Source organism: Pelecanus crispus, chromosome 2 (genome assembly GCF_030463565.1).
Source record: "Pelecanus crispus isolate bPelCri1 chromosome 2, bPelCri1.pri, whole genome shotgun sequence".
Lineage (NCBI taxonomy): Eukaryota > Metazoa > Chordata > Aves > Pelecaniformes > Pelecanidae > Pelecanus > Pelecanus crispus.
In genome coordinates, this window is record NC_134644.1 from 124,008,101 (window position 1) to 124,024,123 (window position 16,023).

General features: G+C 39.4%; 1 protein-coding gene across 10 annotated transcripts in view; it reads right to left on the minus strand.

Annotated features, from left to right (window-relative positions):
• SS18 (SS18 subunit of BAF chromatin remodeling complex) overlaps nt 1-15,566 on the minus strand; it is a 430,088-nt gene extending 414,522 nt beyond the window's left edge. For 9 of the 10 annotated variants that reach the window (XR_012830823.1, XR_012830822.1, XM_075704672.1 and 6 more), the window contains exons 1-3: nt 15,498-15,566; nt 12,250-12,326; nt 10,846-10,930 (exon numbers count right to left, since the gene is read on the minus strand). Coding sequence is in view for 8 of the 10 variants with exons in the window: in XM_075704672.1 (XP_075560787.1) it covers nt 10,846-10,930; nt 12,250-12,326; nt 15,498-15,566 (231 nt within the window). In the remaining 2 variants the exon portion in view is untranslated. Of the gene's footprint in view, nt 1-10,845; nt 10,931-12,249; nt 12,327-12,778; nt 12,808-15,497 lie in introns of those variants that run through there. The other variant, XM_075704673.1, reaches the window with a different exon arrangement.
• Nucleotides 15,567-16,023: the final 457 nt, after the last annotated feature.

Genomic DNA, 16,023 nt, shown 5'->3' on the forward strand with positions numbered 1-16,023 from the left:
ATTAAAATAAACTACCCCATAAGATGACCAGAAAGTAGGCAAACACTGTATCTCTTTTTAGAAAAAAGTTGTAGGACCAATTCTAGGAATTGTAAATCTGTAAGCCTTGTTCCCCAAGCTACAAGTAAATTGATGAAAATAATTACAGTATTATAAAACTCCAAGGATGATGAAAATAAAGATGACTTAGTAAAGTGTCAATATAGGGAAGTCATATCTTTCTAATCCATTAGAAATTTTCAAATATATAAATTAAACCACTTAGCTGCATATTTAACAAAAACTTAATTATTAAGTTTTTTGGCAAAGCCATTTGGAAAAATACATTGTCCAGGGGTACATACTTTCACTGATCAGAAACTGCCCAAAGGGAAGAAATAAGCAATAATCTTACATGAAGTTCAAAGAATGAAGGAACATACAGAGGTCCCCTGAAAAAAATTGTTAGTAAATGTCAACATTTGAAGATGCTGCAGCATTAATTACTGAAAACTGTGGAAGAAGGAATAAGCAGAATGGTGCCAGCTGAAATTCAGCATAGATAAATATATGGCAATTACACTGAATTTTGAACCACTCTTTCTTCAGAAAGAAACAGAAACTCCTATTGCAACTAGTCCAGAAAAAAAGAGAATTGACCACTGCCCAGACGGTTTGGTGGGAAAAAATAGTTTTAAAATAATTCATAAAAACTATTCAAGATACCTGTGTTCATTTTCTGATTACCTGCAGTACCCGATATATCAAAAGTGAGGTACAATATGGAAGAAAAAAAATGCCCTGGTATTTGTGATCACGATAGATGTTTGATTTGAGGAAAGCAATCACAGAAAGATACTGTAAAAGCAGAAGGATTCCAAAGACAAGCAACTAGTGATTAAAGACTTTGAACGTCTTTCACCTGAAACAAGTCAAAAAGGATGGGTTTTGGTCTTTTTTTAATGTCGAAAGGAAATGAACATAAGAGGATATGACAGAAATACAATTTAATGTACAACACATACAATAAGTAGATCATCCAATTTATGCTTTAACAACAAAGAAAACCCCAGGAGAACGGTCAATAAATTGAGGAATAACATTAAACATACAAGCCACCACATAAATCACATAAACTTGAGGAATTCATCAACACAAGACACTAGAACAAAGTTTAAACAAGGTTCAGAGATAATTACACATACATATATGCAATCAAAACAGTTATATAGGATATTTTAAAAATGTGTTATAAGCCTTCATGTCAGGGTCGTAAACCAATCACTACCTGATAGTAATTAAAAAGAAATGTCTCCTGCAGATATAATTATTCCCCAGTGAAATTCCTCCAGAGTATTCTTCTACTGGCTGCAGCCAGAAGAAAACAAGGAAAATTGTTTTAAAATGCCAACTTCCCTATTTCTATCAGAGTTCACCCAGGCTTTTACAGGTGATTAAATTAAAGATGATTTAAAAGAAGTTTAATATTAAAAAAAAAAAACAACAAACCAAAACAAACCACCCTCCCCCCCAACCTAAAAAACCTGGGTCATTTAATCTTTTTTGTTCTTTGCAGAAGTTAAGGAAATTGACTATCCTTAGTAATATGCACTACGCATGACAAAGACCTTTTAAAATACAAAATAACCACACAGTATTCAAAAGCCAAACATTAAGAAAAGAAAAAAGAAAAAGAACCCCCCCCACTTTGTGAAAAGAGAGTTACCCAACATGAATCCTACCCACTCAGTCTAGATATGAAGGGTGAAGCAACATTCAAATCTAGTTAGGTTAACAGAACCAAAGTAAAGTCTACTTCCCTCTTTCTGCTGGATGACTGACAGAAAGGAATAGAAATTAAAATCACTGCTGATTTTATTCTAATTATGAAGTAGAAAATGTTAAATATTTTACTATCAGTAAAAAGTAAGTTAAAGAATTAGAAGATGTTAGACATAGCTTCACTTGCTAAACACTAATTTTTGGCTCACTTCCCTAATCACACAGATTACAATTTCTAGCCACTATGAGCATTTAAAATTTATCAGAGCATGAAAAAAAAATTATAAGCTATTTTGTCCAACTCTGGAAATCTGAACAGGAAGAAGACTGAAACTGAACTGCAGTTCTAAGGGGGGAAAAAAAAAAAAGGCAAGAAAAAAAAACCCCTTAGATTTTAACCAAAAACTTTCAACAAACAAAATCCTACTAAACCCAAAAGTTATTTCAAAGCACACCCTTAAACTGAGAGCAAAACTGCTTTTTTTTTTTTTTTTTAGAGGATTTTCTTTTAAATAATAAATTGGATCAAATGCAAGACAGCAAACAATAAAAGTTGCCATGGTGGAATTGTACACCTGGAACTTTCATCTATCATCTCTTCTCTGCCCTACTTTATATTACCAGATTTTTCTTACCATCAATAGTAGGTTGAAAGATTTGTTTATGGAACATTTATTGTTATAAAAACTGAGATGGAATACCAACTCAGCCATCAATAAAGTGTAAAAGACATAATCAATACAAATAGCAATAGATATTTAAAGTACACTATCAAAAATGCAATTTTCTTGAAATTCTCTCAGAGTAACAATTAAAAGCTACGTGGAACACAAACATAAGAGCCTTCTGATCTTTCTAAGAAAAGCTCTAACTCAGGATTTAATCATCTTTGTTTTCAGTTCTTAAACACCATTTTATGCAAAGCAAAATACCCCATCCCAGGAGGTACCCTGCCCTGCTAATATCACATTGCTAATATCACAGCACCTGTCCCAGTCCCAGAGAACAGTACTCTGTTGATAGGTGGTGATGGCACCTGCAGAGTACTCACTGAGGTGTCAGACTGGGAAATCAGATCATAAAGGAATACATTTCTGAGATTTGAAAGAGGTGAGATTTATTTAATTGGGTTATGATGACTCTTCTACACAGTGCAGGTTATTCCAGTACTGAGAGTATCTTAAATGAAAAAAAAAAAACCAACCCAACCTATATCAATTCTCAGCAAGTGTAATATTTGGGGGTAGGGAGGATTTCTACGTGAAAAGCATTTACACTCATGTCTAAATAGTGAAGTTAATTACAAATATAATTCATACTCTCACTGTTGGAGTACCAGTTGCAACACTAGCAGTAAGGAATTCTAAATTTAGAATGACAACCAGTTTCTAATCTCAATTTACATCAGTATCTCAAAAAGAAAAAAAACTCTGACTTAAGACTTGAACGAATTGTTAAAGTACTGCATAATGTAATACTTAAAACACTTTGTTTAAAGACAAAATTGGAATATTTAGTTGTTTCAAATTGCATATATTGCTGCACAAAAATATTTCAATGTACAAATATTTTTTAGCATTGTTTTAACAACCAGAAAATTTAACCCTAAAATACTTAACGTCCACATACCAATAGCTCTTCTGATACTTAAAAAATAATCACATAAAATTGTTAACTCTTGATATAACCAGAAGTTATTTACATCAAAAGTTAAATTACCTGGTACAAATTCAGATGGCTTTAAGTGACTAGGAAAAAGTTAACCGTGGACATTAACTTGGGGAACATTGAGCTATAGAAACTAGACAACTGCAGAGGTACTCTATAATTCCCCCATAAAATGCAGTTCATATCTGTCCTCAAAAGCAGGAGCTTTCTGTTCCACAGCTGTTTTACCTCCTGCCTCTTTGCATTTTAAGATGGTTTAATGGCTGGTCCAATATTTACAGGTTTTGCTTGCATTTAGTAACCTAAGAGAAAAATTCTACCTCATTCCAGCTAGAAGGCCTTATGTAAACTCAATTAAAGCCAAAAGAACCCTGCAGAACCCTCAGAGCATTTCACTGGGGAAACAGCAAAACCAAACAGGCTAAAGGACTCGGCATCTATGTTACCAGACGGCCTAGTACAGCTCTTAGCAAACTGCCTAGATTTGAAATAGGTAATTATTGCACAGATACTGTACTACAGAGAGGAAAATCACATCTTCAAGTATGAAAGAATTACACTTTACAGCATAATACTAACTCAAACTGGTTGCTATTTTTACTGATTTCTAAATCAGCCACAGAAGTTAGTAGGCAATGTAAGTAATTTTTTTGTGTACAGTGCACTAGCTCCCCATGTGGACACACCTGATTAGCAATACATGCAAAGTAGCTTACAGAAGTTAGAGTGATCCTCTTATTTAGAGTGGAGTACACTAGTGGTCTTTGAATTCACTCCTAACTTGCTAACACGTTAAATTCCCATATTCTGATATATTTTTTTGTAGTGGAATTGCTGGCTTAAGAAGCTCCCTCCAGCTGCTCCCTGTTTCCCAATACTACCTTTTCAGTTGTGCCAACAGAGTCATTTACACAGCCCTGCGGTTAATCTGAACTAATCCAGAATGAACATATCCCCCCTTCCACCTAATTAATCTGGACTGATTCTCCAGATTGGTTCATCATACAAGAACTTTAGAACATCATACAGCGGAACTGCAGCCGAGGAGAGCACACCTCTGATTATGTCAGCATAACCATTACTATTGAAAGGAAATCTTGTCAAACAACAGCCAAACTTCTTTCCAACATTTAAAAGCCTCTCTAGAGCAAAATGAACAACGTGGAAAAGCAATTTTTGTTATAAAAGCACAGCATACATGGATAAACTGAGGATCCACAATCTGAAAATTCTTTTAAAAATGCAGCGTACCCAATTCTCTTTTGCTAAAGCAGGATGACACTATTAGCCCCAAAAGATGCGTATCAACACAAGGACTGGTGCTGTTAGAGAGATTCAACAAATAGGCTACGGGCGAAACAACCCCCAAAACATAGCAAATTTGGTTGTTTTGCCTTTAAGTTTTCTAAAAAGATTGTATTACTGACAATTTTACAAGATTTTCTTCCCATAATGAAAAGCTTTTCAATGGAGGTGTTCTTTCATACTCTACCCCCACCCCCCCCACCCCCAAAAAAAAATCTGAGTAGCTATTTGTAAAACTCATTCTCTTTTGGTTAATATCCCATAAACACATTTTTATATACAATGAACATATAGGCAGATTGTTCACTGAGAGGTCAGAAGTCAAAACAGCATGCAAAACCTCAAAGAAAGAAAATGGATACAGACGATCACATGCTGGCCTTGGAGCAAAGACAATTAAGTGATAGACACACTAGACCTCTGTGTAAGCACTTACACAACCAAATCATAATGCATTGCTTAGGTATGACTGCAATAACCAGTCATAAAAGAACTAGGCTACTGACAGCAACAAAAAAATTAAATCTCATCTCTAGCAGACCCATAATACTGTACAACTTCAGGAAAAGTTTTATTTACCATTTTGTTCAAAGTGCCGAGTCTCTGAGATCACTCACACAGTGGTAACGCTGAATTCTTGATGTGGTACTACAACGTGAACTTCAGTGTCCCACATCTCCCATTCTTTAGTGACAAAGCCTAACTAACTGGGGGCTAGAGACTATTACCAAAGGAGGCTTACCCCATGTGTTTCTTGCTTACAAAACATAGGATTTTTTTTTTGCTATGCAAAATCAACATAGCAAATAAAGAGGTAGAGTATGAAGAGTTGGAGGAAGGAATAATTTAAGAAATTACATTCTTCAGGGAGGATGCAAGCACAAATAGATTAGCTTTTAACAATTATGGATTTGCACTAGCTCAACAGTTTCTAGTAACAGTACAATAATGTGAAGCTTAATTTCGTTTACCCATCCCAACCACAGTGGCTCTCTCTACTTGCCCCTCGTTTGAAGAGCAGCAGGAAAGTTCCTTGGAGTGTACTTGCATAATACTGTAGGTATGAATGCAACACCTTCCCCCCCTTCCTCAAAAAATCTGCTACCTAATGTTTCTCTTTTAGAAAGTCTTTAGAAATGATTATGATTTTTGAAAACTGTTTAACAAACATTTAATCAGAGCAATTATTCTTCAAAATCCAAGCTCCACTTCCAACTAATAGCTCACTTGCCTCTTGACAGGAAACATTCAACCTTTCTTTTGCTCTGTTCTCTATTAATTCAGTTTCAAGTTGAACTTGAATTTGGCATGGACTTGTGTTCTGAAAGGCTAAAGCAGAATAATACACAATACTGCTTTGTGTATCTGCTTTAAAACTAATTTAGTCAACACACTAACATTCAATATACACAGAATTAAGCCAGAGGTTTAAAGACGGATGCCAGCTGTGATCAGCAGGAAAGCAGATACCCTGAACAGACTTTCTGCTATACTACCACAGATACCAGACTTCCCCAGGCATTTGGCACATAACCGGACAATAATTTTATTAATTTAGGATTCCTCTCATCTTCAGTAACAGGAGTTTTATTTGCAAATTTTATTTTAAGCTATTAAAAATGAGCCATATTTTTCTTTTCTGGATGCCATCTTGCTTTTTTCAAGAAAAACAGTATCAAGATAATTCAATTAAATATATTTTACACAACTTTTATGTTCAAAATGAAGGCTACTAAAAAAGCAGAGTGCACACTGTTCTGTTCCTAAGACTCTAAATTGTTTCTACAAACTAATCACAAGTACATTAGAACCATAGATTGAACTTACCCCTTTGAAAAACACTAAAGTGTATTTAAGATCATATGAGACTTTCCACTGATTGAGTAAAACCATTCTTTCACTGAGGACTCTTATTTAGCAACCTGAACTCTGCAGCTTTAAAAAAAAAACAAAAAACCAAAAACCCCAAAAAAACCACACAAACAAAACCCCACCATCTTCCAATAAGGAACTTGAAGAAAAGTTTTAGTCAGGTGCTAGTAATGATGTTTAATCATTCTACCTCTTGAAGCAGTTTCTTTGGAAGTAACCAGTATTTCAGTGTTCGCTGATGTTGGGTGTTTATAAAAAGCAATCACCATTTTATATAGAAGTGTTTTATAACTAAAATGGCAGGGACTCTGCCCTAATCTGTGTGACAAGTTTGGGAACAGCATACATCAAGGGATTTCACAAGTCCTACAAAAAGCATTAGTCTTGAGAGAAGTATCTCAAGCAAGGAAAAAAAAAACTTTCTTATTCATAAGTTTATTAATAACCTTTCCAATATTATGAAATTAACAAAACCAATTTAATGCAATGTGCACATTTTTCTACAACTCAGACACAATGAGTTTTCTTGGAAGTCACTTCACATACAGAAATTAGCTTGCTACTGGAAGAAACTGGTACTTTCAATATAAAAGAAAAGTGGTACGTTATAGAAATGAGTAATAATCACAAGCATTTATTTTCACCACTTTCTTGAAATACACACTGAAATCAAGTGCTCTGCATGCTGACAGCAAGTTGCATTATGCAAGAAAAACTGGGGGGGGGGGGGAGAAATCACTTTTTCTGTGTTTAAAAAAAACAAAACAAGTGTTCCCAATCAAATAATTCCTGCAGACCTCAATATTTGCCTGCTATAAATGCCAAAATGGAAAGGCTGGAGTGCAGGACAAAAGTTCCCCTCTACTTTTCCCAATAAAGTGATGGTCATGGGTTGTTTTCTTATAAGTATTTGGCAAAATGAAGATATACAGGGGAGGAAAAACATCCAAGTGGAAAAGGTTTTTTCTTATTCAATAGTTTGCAATGACTTTTTAATACCACTAAAACTCTCTCTCTCGAGACAACAAAAAATACAAGTCAGGGAGGATAAGGTGCCTGTTCCGCAGTTTCAGATTCAATGTGCTTAGAAACACACACACAGTACTTCACTACTATTTTTTCGAGGTTCTCTTGCAAGTCCCAGTAACAAACTTTAATTGCATCTTTGCTCTCTACAGTTCAAGGAGACTAATACTTTGCTGTTGCCTCCCTCAAAAGCAGCACCAATGAAAATCAAAAGAATGCAAGTGGTGTGTTCCTCACCTTACAAGCCCTTTCTGGGAAGCCAGCTTATCCCACATGGTGGTGGTAAACAGACTTTCAACTGGTGTCCAAGAAAGAGAGTACCTGCCATAACTCAGAAAGTGGCAGCAAAAACTTACATCAACTTCTCACATGGACTTAGCCACCACTCTCGCCTGGCTGGGAAGACACTCCAAAACAGCCCTGTCCTTAGCAATGCTGCTGTTCACATGGCTGAGAAAAGACTGGTTGACTCAAGGAGATTAACCTCACACTTACTTTATCTTCTGATGTGAAGGAAGGTCTCTTACCCCAGAATTCATAATTTAATACTCTAAATTTATCATGCATAAAGACAACAGGAGCTGTTTTATGACACTGGAGTTTCAAAGTCTTTCTAGTTCCCTTCACCCACACCCTGCAATGCTTGCTTCACCTGTCTCACCTTTTCCTCATTTCCAGGGCCCCTTTATAGAAGCATTTCTCTGCTCACCACAGTTGGTTCACTACACTTTTGTTTAGTGGAAGATTCATCTTGTTCTCTACAGGCAACACCACACTTTCAGAAAGGATGTACAGTCATTTGATTAGAATAGCGCATTCTGGAAGATGGGGACAGAGGCACAGAAACTGACTACAAGCGTTTTTCCCAACAATATGAAGCATTAAGCCTAAGAAGTATTGTGAGAGGATACAATGTCACATTCAAGTCATGTTAGCTTATATTAACAACCTCAAACAAACGTGATCATTTAGCTCTTTTGTTCAGTGTGAATGCTACCTTAACAGCAGTATTCTCTTTTCAACCTCATTTTATCACATAAAGCATTTTATAAAAAGTAGCAGTTAAGTTGTGAACTTTCTTGAGAGTGTATTTACCAGATTAAAACAAAAACAAGATTAAATTTAAAGAAGAAAGAAAGTATAGTTTACTAGGGGAACAATCTTCCAGATATGGATAGATACAATCCCACTTCAGAAGCTGTCCAGACTCCAGCCCTCCTAAGTTATCTGGGAAACTACTGCAATGGTAGTATCATAAAGTTGATGTATTTTACTATTAAAAATAGTAGATGTTTACACACACAGTATCTTGCTCCATATTTAACTGTTGCTACCCACAACACCTGAATTTAGTAAGACTGTTCAACAGCTGACACAGAAGCATGGTGAACAGAAACATAATACTTCCAAGTCAACTTGAGCCTCATCAGTTCTTAAACAGAAAGCCAATAAAGGAAGAGTCTGAAGTAGTTTAACTTGCATTGAAAAAAGCGGTAGCTCACATGATCCTGAATTCTTCTGGCTAAAATTTTTTGGGAAGACAAAGAATTTAAAGAATATTTTTCTAACCCCCCCCCCCCCCCCAAAAAAAAAAGTCTTTATCTGATTATGTTACCCCATTTCAGGCAAATCTTCAAAGATTTGACTTCGTATGTCAGAGTGTCTACACATAGGTAAGACTGAACATCTAAATTTCATTTTGTATTCTAGTTTGAAAGAAACACCAAGAAGCTACCTTTTTATTCCCCCCTCAGTTGTCCAAAGGGGACTCCCCTCCTGCCCCAACCTGAACTACACTACACTATTTTCTCACTACTGTGGAATATTCCTTACGTTCAAGACCAGAAATGCACTTCAGTCCTGATCTGCTAAAATCTTTCCTGGCCCTATCTTCATTTTCTTTTAAGAAGAGAATGTCATCACATTCAGCTTTAAGAACAGGACTGTTCACCAGGGACTAAGATAAGGTCAAATTCATTTCCAGTTGTCATCAGAACCAGGATATGAATTAAGCCTCCAAAAACGTATTAGTTGAGTAATACACACAGCCCTCTTAAAGGTTTCTTTCCCTCCCCCTCAGCTACAAGCATGGATTTATAAAAAGAGAAGCCTCTACAGGCACAACAGGTTGGACATAATGAAGCACTGTTTCTATAGTCCTCTAGGTACCAACTTGAAAGGATGCTTTGCTAGTAGCAATGATTGGAGAACACTCCTCCAGAGACCAAAGAAAAAGTAATTCAATTTCAGTTGGTGAAAACTAGTATCTAGGAATGGCTGTTTTATAGACATTCTTTTTAGCTTCATATTACAGAAATGAATCAAGACTATATTAATTCAAGAAAAGTCTTATTACCAAAAAACAAAGAACTTCCTTGTGTTACTCACAATGAACTCCCCAAGCTTTCCGATTAGCACAAAAAGCAAACAGATAGCAAGCTATTTTAATGTTTGTTGTATCTTTCCTTACTGTTCCATAAACAATGATAAGAGGGAAAAATTTGAGGTATCTTATAAAATAAAGAGTTCAGGAATACAGATTCAGAAAACTCCAGATTAAAAAAAAAAATCTTAAGTATTATCCAAGAAATGCTTCATTTGTAAAGCAACACAGCGTTTCAAGTTAAGCCTGTGCAACCTTATTTCTTGCATATTATTGTCCACCTTAAAAAAGGTTGCTTTCTGATACAGGAGAGAGGCAAAGAATTTAAGAAACTTACCTAGAGTACAGAAAAGCAGCCAAAGATTTAAACAACCTCATTCCACTGAGGCAAAAGAATGGATGATATTCCAGTGAAAAAAAAAAAATTAAAAAAAAGAAATCCCACCCCACCACCACCTTTCCCCAACATAAGAGGAAAAACAGAGTACTGCTGTAGGAGCTGACCAAGAGCCACACCACTACAGTTCTCAGTTGAGGCTGGGGGGGGGGCGGAATCTAAGACTATCTATGATGCAGGCCAGATAATCTGTGCACTGTGCGTTTAACTCAGAGTAACAGTCTTCAGTTAAACAAGTCAGATTTCGAGCAAGACTTGAGCAGTGAGATTACTCCAAATACAGCACAAAGAGACACTGCATCATGTATTCACTGTACAGTACAGAGGCTAGATGTTTGGTCATTACCTCAAACACTTCTGTTTGGTTTTGGCTTTTTTTCTCCAGGAACCCAAATAAAATCTATTCCCTACTTTTACATTATTTTGTACTTACTGCTGGTAGTAGAGACTGCATGTTCTGGTTGGAATCAGCTATAGTGGCTAGGTAAACCAAGTTTGTATGCAGCATCTGCTGGTATCTATCAAAAGAAACAAAAGCAAAACAGACCTTCAGCCACAAATACAATAACATCAGAATTTACTTTAATTCTACACATGCAAAGAAAGCTACCTATGTAAAACAAGATTCAAGAGACTCACAAGAGTACCATTACTAGGAATCCTAAGCCTTTTCCCCTCACACTTACCTATTACCCAGTCTTTCCCATCAAATCTCTGCCTGTATCTTCTCTAAAACTTCTGGGTTCCTATGAAAAATCTAAAGCTGGGTGACACTGTTCTCACCTATTTCACCTTCCTGCCCCAAACTAAGCCACCAGGAGACATATACAGTGTGTGTGTGGCTGTTTGGTGTAATTTCCATCACAAACACTAGGGAAAGAGAGCTCCTTCTACTATGTCCCCAGATACAAGATGTTATATGTTTATATGAATTGTGACCAAGAACAGTGCAAATATTTCATCAGGACCCTGAGCTTTGGAAGTTTGCTATGGAATGATTTTTCTGCTACAGAACCACATTCCAGAGTCTCAACATCTAGCCCACAGTCACAAAAATAACCTTGAAAGCAGGAACAGATCACAAATACATAACAGCAGGCATGCGAACAGCTTAACACAGTAACTGTGCTACAATAAAAGTATTCCCTTAAAGCAAAAATACCTACTATTTGTGACTCCCCTCCTACTCGCAGACTATCAGTTCTCTTAGTAAGAGACTCAAGCCACACTGTGATGCCCCATCTATCACATGGCTCTGTATTTGTCTGATTACAAGGGTGCCATGATCATCCCATGCCAGAAACGAGTACGGGAAAATAATATTCCTTAATAATTCACTCCTTCCACAGTTCTCTCAGATCACTCTCCAGAGACCCCACTAGACAGCAAGTCCACGCGGGCTATTCTGGCAAGCCAAACTTTTAAGACAAGACTCTTTGTTCTTGGGCAAGTGGTAAGCAGGTAGTTTTCAAACATGCCGTCAGGAAGAAGAAAGATCCATTCCTACATGATTTTGAACACTTGGAGAAGAAAACTATCTCTTTCCCAAAGTGTAATTGTGATGCAGAGGAAAAACATCGTGGTTATACAGTCCCCATTTTCATGGGTGTCGTCATCATGACATCAACTTGCAGTAGGCAAGTTGCAGCATTTCAGTGACAGAAGTGACAGTCATATGGCAAATAAAAAACCCCATAAATTCTAAGTGTAGTATCTGTAGCAATACTTTTCTGTTCTTCACAGCATAGTTCTCCTCCAAGGTGAGCTAAACAAATCAAGCATGGTGATCTAGGTGGAAATTCAACCAATCCACAGTAGATTTGGATTAATGTCTTACTGAGAGCATTCAGACGTCTTTCCTTTGTTCTGATAGTCCATTATACACTGAATAAGATGGTTATTTTCATCCAACATCTGAAACGATAAAGAATAATTTTGGAGTAAGTTTCATGTTCTTTGTGGAAAGAAACTGAAGGCAAGTTTGAGTCTTGCTCCTTTTCTCAGAGTTTTTAAAAACCACCACTGAAAAAGTAGTATTCCAGAAAGTTCTACTTTAACGAATTATTTCTAGAACACTATTTTGCTCCCATTTTCCCCCTCCAATTAGTTTTACAGCTTTCAGTTTAAGGGTTTCATATCACTATTATAGCTACACTTGTGAAGCTTCCCATGCAAATACCTATGCTTGTTCTGCACCAAGCTCTTACAAAGTTTTCAAAGTTTTGCATTTCTTCCTTTGATCTCTACCAAGAAATTTATTTAAAAATTTATGCCCCAAGTTTCCCTTCTCCTTCTAAAGCCTGCAACTGTTCATAAATGTAATAATAAAAGGAATTGAAATTGTTATTGATAGAAACTGAACTTACCAGACAGGTTTGTTTCAAAGGAATGTGTTGGAAAGCTAGGCCACAGTTACCTGAAGAATCTCTAATTAAACTGCACTTTATAAATATTCTGTATAATGGGTACAACAGATCTATTATACTTCAGAGATGTCCAGGAATATGAACTTTTGCGAATTAATTTTCTGACCGGAAAAAAAAGCAGTCCCAAAATCACGGGAAATTGCAGATCTCGTGGCTTTCTACAAAAAGTTCACAAATTCAAGGTGTTCCAAGCTCCATGAACAGAAAAAAAAAAAAAAAAAGCCCGGTTTCCTAGAGCTGCACATCCCCACACTCATGTCTTTTTAGCCATTCTAGCACACTCTGATTACACAAGAGTCAGCAGAACCATGGCTAATCTGAACTACCAGCCCAGTTACCCAAGTCAACTGAACTAAATGGGAAGTTTACTGCCAAATGGAAAATTTTGCATTGATTTCTCCCTTTGCTTCCTCTCAGTGGAAAGCTAGTTTAGATCCCTTTACTGTACCCAGCTGCTGAATTTCACAAAACTAACAGGATCTTAACCATCTGCAAGACTCTTTCCTTCCTCCAGACATGGTTCAGAGTAGCCAAAAGGCTCATGCTTCTACAAGGAAAGCACAAACAGTGTTATTATATCACCTTTATTTCCCTAGGAATTCAACCTAAACAAATTCTATAGGAAAAGAAAAAAAAAAAAAAAAAAAAGAAAGAAAGAAGTACTGACACTTTTTTTTTTCTTCCAACTAATCCATCTCTACTATGAAAAGGGTATGGAGTCAGAAATGTCATGCAGTCCACTCAGGACTTATATCCATGTAAGAATGAGCCAACCAGCTGAGTCTTCCTAAATTCAAACCAATAATTCACCAGAACTGACTAAACGATCACTGAGCAATTATTTTGCCTGAAACTGCTGGATCTGGAAACACTGTCATTAAGCACTAAACACAGACAGAACTGCAGTATTTTGAGTTACTGAGCCTCAGAAACTAGGCAGAACTGTAGTTGCACACTCTGAAAAGGATCACAAACTGCTACACAGACACATTTCACATGTACTAACATCAAGTTTTAGAAGAAACACAGTGGCCTTTTCCACCAGAAAAAATTAGGAAAAAGGAGCTAATACCTTTGACACCAAAGTCTAATAGAGCACTTGCAAAGGAAGCCTTGAATCAAGGCTCTCCTCAGAATGTCTCCCACCTTCCAGAGGAAGGCAGCAGGTACTTAAGGCTCAGCAGACAGGTAGACCTTGAGACTGCCAGTTGGACGGTTGCATTCTTCACCATTGCTATGTAAGCTGGACCTGTGGTGGAAGTGGGGGGAAGGAATGCTAGGGCCAAGAAGCAAGCAAACAAGAAGGAATACAACTGTATCCCAGACGGGGCTGCAGGCAGTGTTTTATACAACTTAGATTGAGCAGTTGCTGATAGAAAATTGAAATCGTTCTCTGAAAGAGTTATAAACACCCACCATCAAAAGAGCATTTAGTTTCCAGCTGGATGAAGACACCTCCAGGGCTTCTGACAGCTTATGTACATTACAAAGATTCCTCAGCTTTAACTATACTAGGGTTTTGCCAGCACACCACCATCAAATTAATGGTTTGACTACACCATAAGAAAAATATAATTGTCTGCATTCTCCATATGCACCCCAGCAACCTGAAGTCTCTACTGACTACCTTTAGGCATCTTTCCAGCCAGTGGGTATGTATTTTTCATCCACCTTTTCAAGCACTGACTTCTGCTACAGTACCCTGGAGGTCTCCATTATAACTCTGGGGTCTTCTTTGAGGTCCTGATCCCTACAACACCTACCTTGCTGATGACCTCATTCTCTACTAAATCACAGGTTAGCTATATCTACTCAAAAGGTTCCTACACAAGGAGCTTGTGGCAATCTGGTCTCTGTTTGATTCATGGCTATTTACACCGGTAACAGTGCAAGTCTTCAGTTAAGTTTCTAAATACCACCAAGTTACCAGTGAACTTAAACATGCTCCTTTGCTTCTGCTGATATGAAACATCATGGATTATTACAAATCCTACATATGCTTTTCTTTGATTGCTTCAGCGAGTTAGCTTGCTCCCTCCCACAAAAGCTTAAATGGAGTCGTTCAGAGTCGCTGTCATTGGCTCCGACCATAATGTTCTTCATTAATAACAAAGTTTAGGGGCAACCTTACTTCGGCGGACCAAGTTTGGGAGCTGTAGTCGCCGCTTACCCCGCGGAGACAGAACTCAAAGTTAGGCAGGGGTTAGGAACAACCCGACTAAACTCCGACTTACAGGCACCCCTCACAGGAAGGAGTCACTCGACTCCTCCGTCTCCCCACCGCACCAGGCCGAGTCCTTACGGATCAGTTCACGCCCGCGGCCCTGGGGGAGCCCCGGGAGCGCTCGGAGCAGCCGGAGGGGGGGGCCCAGCGCCACCGGCCGCCCCCCCCGCGCCCCGCCCCGCCGCAGCCCGCCCGCTCGGCGCCTCCCCCCAGCCCCGGGACCCCCGAACAAGTGCCGAAGTGCGGAGAGGCAGCGCCTTGCCGCCCGCCCCGGCCGGGCCGGGCCCCGAGCGCGGCCCACTCGCTCTCCCCGCCGGGGCCTTGGCGCTCCGGGCCGCCGCCGCCGCCACCCCCCTCCCCGCGCGGCCCGGCGGCAGGAAGCAGCTGCAGCCCCCGGGGCCGGGGGCCGAGCCCGGCCCCTCCTCTCGCCCTCACCTTCTGGATGGCGGCCGGCGTGATCTCGCCCTTCCCCCGCTGCCTGGGGGCCGCGAACGCCACCGACATGTCGGGCCGCTACCGGCAGGGCCCGCCCCCGCCGCCCGCCCGCCCGCTCACGCGCCCCGCGGCACCAGCAGCGGCGGGAGGCGGCAGCGATCCGGGAAGAACGCTGCGCGCGGGGGGCGGGGGCGGCTGCCCAGCGGGACGGCCCATCCCCGTCCCGCCGGGGAAGGGTTAAGGAGGACCGGCTGCTCCTCCCCTTTCCCCGCTGCCAGGGGGAGCCCCGATGAGGCCGTGGCCGCCTGCCACCGCTTGGCCAAAACAACGGGACCGAGTAGTCGGCGCTGCGCCGTTTGGACGTGACCTCCCCTTGTCACGCGACCTTCTCGGCTACCCCTTTCCCTCCGCGGCGTTGGTACGTTCCTGCCCAACGCGCCTCAGCGCCGGACAGGCAGCGAAGTGGTACGGCCGGCGGGCGGGGGGGGATGGGAGCACTGTGGTGCGCACGTTACACGGGACGCGC